The sequence below is a fragment of the Morone saxatilis genome, unplaced genomic scaffold (assembly GCF_004916995.1).
Source record: "Morone saxatilis isolate NCDOM2014 unplaced genomic scaffold, NCSU_SB_2.0 Contig2, whole genome shotgun sequence".
Lineage (NCBI taxonomy): Eukaryota > Metazoa > Chordata > Actinopteri > Moronidae > Morone > Morone saxatilis.
In genome coordinates, this window is record NW_023339762.1 from 1,257,063 (window position 1) to 1,260,773 (window position 3,711).

Here is a 3,711-nt window from a genome sequence, read left to right on the forward strand (position 1 = left end):
TAATAGGCAAATCTAATGCCAGCTTATCAAAACTTTAGCTGCATAGCAAGCTAGCAGCTACTAGCCAAATCTAACTCCAGTTTATCCAACTTAAACTGCATTTGATTATTATTATTCTACATCATACAGACAATCACTAATGTAAACAATTCTTTCCAGTAAAATCAAAGAGTAGCCTAAGCTAGATAGATAACCTTACCTGATATAAAGTGGGCGCTGCAGACACGAGCGTTTTTGATTATGTCCTCATTCCAGTCCACACGTTTAATCGCCTGCAGCCACAGACGCCGTCGGTTGCTCTGAAATGGTTGTGATCCTGTCGGAATCCTATAAAACTTTAGTCCGCTGGTGGAATAGCGATTCGTACAACCGTATACGCAACAACCAGACATGTTGATGCTGGGAACAGTTTGTAAATGCCTACTAACTGGTTGCTACCTCGTCTTTGTCAATCAGAACTGCTGGAAAATAATACCGCTTCTGTTGCCAAAATGCGCGTGCAACTATTTGATGACGTCGGCTGTAAAAGGGTCTATAAGGTTCATTATTAGAAGGTAGGTCAGCTCACTTTATGTGAATTATTAAGGTTAAAATACCCTCTGCTCCACACTGTCCATCCAAACTTCATTCTAAAAGCAGTTGTTTTATGGTAGAGCCATATTCCTTCACAGTAAAAACTTTATTTATACCACCACTAAGACTGTTTACTGATTCTCTTCAATCTACAGTAACAATGGACACGTCATCTACTGACGGGCACACAGACGGTCCGAGTCCCTCAGTTTACCATTTCTATCCTTGCTGTGGATTACCCTGATCTTTTCTTTCACTGTCCTTCTCTCTTTGGGGAAGTAAAGAAAGTCATACACTGGGTTTTCTTTATTGTTTGATGTGCAGTGTGACACAGCAGCTTCTAGGCATAGTACCGCTAGGCACTTTTACAGCACTTGTTTCACCCAAAAGGGGGCGTGGTCATTCTGAGGAAGAAAGTGACGTATGGCTGCTCTCATCTATACTGAGGTTGAGCTTATTTGTTTCATATGTGGGTAAATATGTGACATGTCATGTTTTCTTCTTGAATATATTGCGATATCTAAAAAAATGCATTAAAGGGAAAGTGTGTTGTGTGATATGTTGGTGTACTGACCTGGCGGCACTCTGCACCATCTCTGCTGGGAAGTCTGGACACAGTAACTGCAGCAGAGACCTGTACTCCTGCATAGACAGTAAGTCTGGAGAACAACAAGACATAAAGCTAATTCTAGTTGCTTAATATACGTCAGTGAACCACTGATTTACTGTCAAATCAACCAGTCAAGCCAAGTGGGTTTTGCAACTAATGACAGTACACAAAGGGGACATTTATTTGAACACAATCTAACTATCATCAAAACAGAGAAGTTCCATTCCAATTATGTTTAGCTCTCCACTGACCTCCACTCTTGCCGATCTGTCTGTAGCATCTCCAGAAGACTCTGATGAAGGAGGCTCTGTTATGAGGAGTGGCCCTGATGTAGTTATACTCTCTGAAGAGGACGTGGTTACAGTTCTTCACACTGCTGAAACTGCAAACATACACACAAAAATGAAAAAGAGAAGCAAAATTACACCCTAATCTCAAAATTTGTGTCATCAGTTAGCTAAAAATGATACACAAGAAGCACCAAATTAAGTTTTCTTCCACCAACTATCTCAGCTAACATGACAGCAGTCTATTTACAACCTGTAGATTCAGCACAAAGGCAGGAAAGGCAAGTGTGCAGTATATACTGCATTATGGGAAAACCTTTTTACACCAAAGTGTGTTCAGATGCACTATTGTGTATTACAAATGATCATATATTAGCACTGATTTCGGATATGATTCCTACAATGGAATTCAGCAGTAGGGGAGGAAGAATTCATATCCTATTTACCTATGTAAAAGTACTAATACCACAGCATAGAAATACTCCATTACAAGTAAATGTTCTGACTTTAAAATGTTAATTATGTAATTATAATCAGGTGAATGTATTTTAAAGTTACATTTTGCAGTAATTTTCACTGTGTCCTGCAGATAATCTGTGAAAACAATACGTTCCTCTGGCTCCTCCTAGTGCTCCTAATGGTATTACAAGAATCCACTGGGCCTGAATGAAAACAAAAAATGGCCCCTGTGACTGTACTATTATATACTGTTTATTCTTACTGATGCACTAATTTGTGAGCAGCATTTTACTGTTGTAGATGGCTGAGTTGGAGCTAATTAAAAAAATTACTCATTACTTACTCATTCTAGTAATTATCTTTATTGGTTGTAAATTCAGAGTGAAATGCCCATCACACTTCAGTTTTAGCTCTACTTGTCTACAGCGTTGGGTGGCTTAATTTATAACAAAGCATCATATTTAGTAAGCTTTTCATCAATGTTCTGTATGCAAAAATATTCATTTGTAAAATAGGTAGAGCTGTCAGATAAATGCAGCAGGATTAAAGTACAATATTTACCTGTATAAAGTACCATGAGAAGAAAATACTGAAGTAAAGTACAAGTACCTCAAAAATGTACTTAAGTACAGTGCTTGAGTGGGAACTGTTGGGTCTCTGTAAATGTTATAAGGAGTGCTGTCTAGACCTGCTCTATTTGAAACCCGTGAGATGGCACTATACAAATAAAATTGAATTGAATTGAGTAATGTACATAGTGACACTACAGCTCAGAAGTTTGTGGTCACTTGTTTTAGCGACATTTTTCCTCTTTCCTTCAATAATATCTATTTAAAGTTAAAAACAGTATAATTTAGACACTAAATGTATTAGTTACATTTAAAATAAGTTTGGCCCCAGAAAATGAATTTTTAAATGATTAAAACTTCCATTTAGTTGATAATAAATAAATACCATTAGTTTTGAATGTGTTATCCAGTCCAGAAAAGGTTACTAAGGTTATTCAACAGTGCTAACCCTAGACCAAACTTCTATTTGAAATTTTAAGATTATCTTTGCTAAAGCAACACACCTGTTAGTTCCAGTTTGTTAGAAACATTGTATGCTTGACAATGAAACAGTTCCTATTTAAAACTGCACAGATTTTGATGCTAAGCCTCCAATTTGTTTTACCAATGACTGCTGATTTCTCATGATCTTTAAATTGAACTGTTGCTCAGAGAGATCTTGGTCTGAAGCGCCGCAGAGAGTGGCAACTCGCCTCTTATTTTTTCACCTTAAATCTTACTAGTTCTTTATTCCTTCTTAAATAGCACTGTGTTTATCATTGTAAATAGACCTCCAGTGTTGGTAGTTTTTTTTTTTTTTTAATTTCTATTTACTTTTTTAACGCCGTAGTTAACTTAAGTTTAAGTTTAAGTTATTTTAAAACAATACTATTAATAACACACAAATGTGTTGGAAATGTATAGGACACAACAAACCAACCACACAATAACACAAACCACTGGGAGTTATTCAACGTGAGGACCTTCCTACAGGTATCGGCGGATTTAACAATGTCACAGTGGCCCGGAGGGAGGAATCCCGGTGGAGAAGTTTAAGGAAGGACGAAGGAAAGGACCAACAGACGGAGGGGCAACGTTGGTAGAGGACCAAGAAGACAGAAGAAGGCGGTATGAGAATTCCAAAACTAATTACCACATTTGTCGTACCACTGTTTACATTCCTCCCACTGCAGTGTGGTGACAACTCCTAATGTGACTGTTTCATTCCAACATT

At 37.5% G+C, this 3,711-nt stretch overlaps 1 protein-coding gene across 1 annotated transcript in view; it reads right to left on the reverse strand.

Moving 5' to 3' along the window:
* Positions 1-6: 6 nt before the first annotated feature.
* Positions 7-3,711, reverse strand: part of cunh11orf49 (chromosome unknown C11orf49 homolog) — a 5,566-nt gene continuing 1,861 nt past the window's right edge. Inside the window, exons 2-4 of the mRNA XM_035664775.1 lie at positions 1,435-1,611; positions 1,148-1,232; positions 7-316 (exon numbers count right to left, since the gene is read on the reverse strand). Coding sequence (XP_035520668.1) covers positions 265-316; positions 1,148-1,232; positions 1,435-1,611 — 314 coding nt within the window. The 3' untranslated portion in view covers positions 7-264. The remainder of the gene's footprint in view (positions 317-1,147; positions 1,233-1,434; positions 1,612-3,711) is intronic.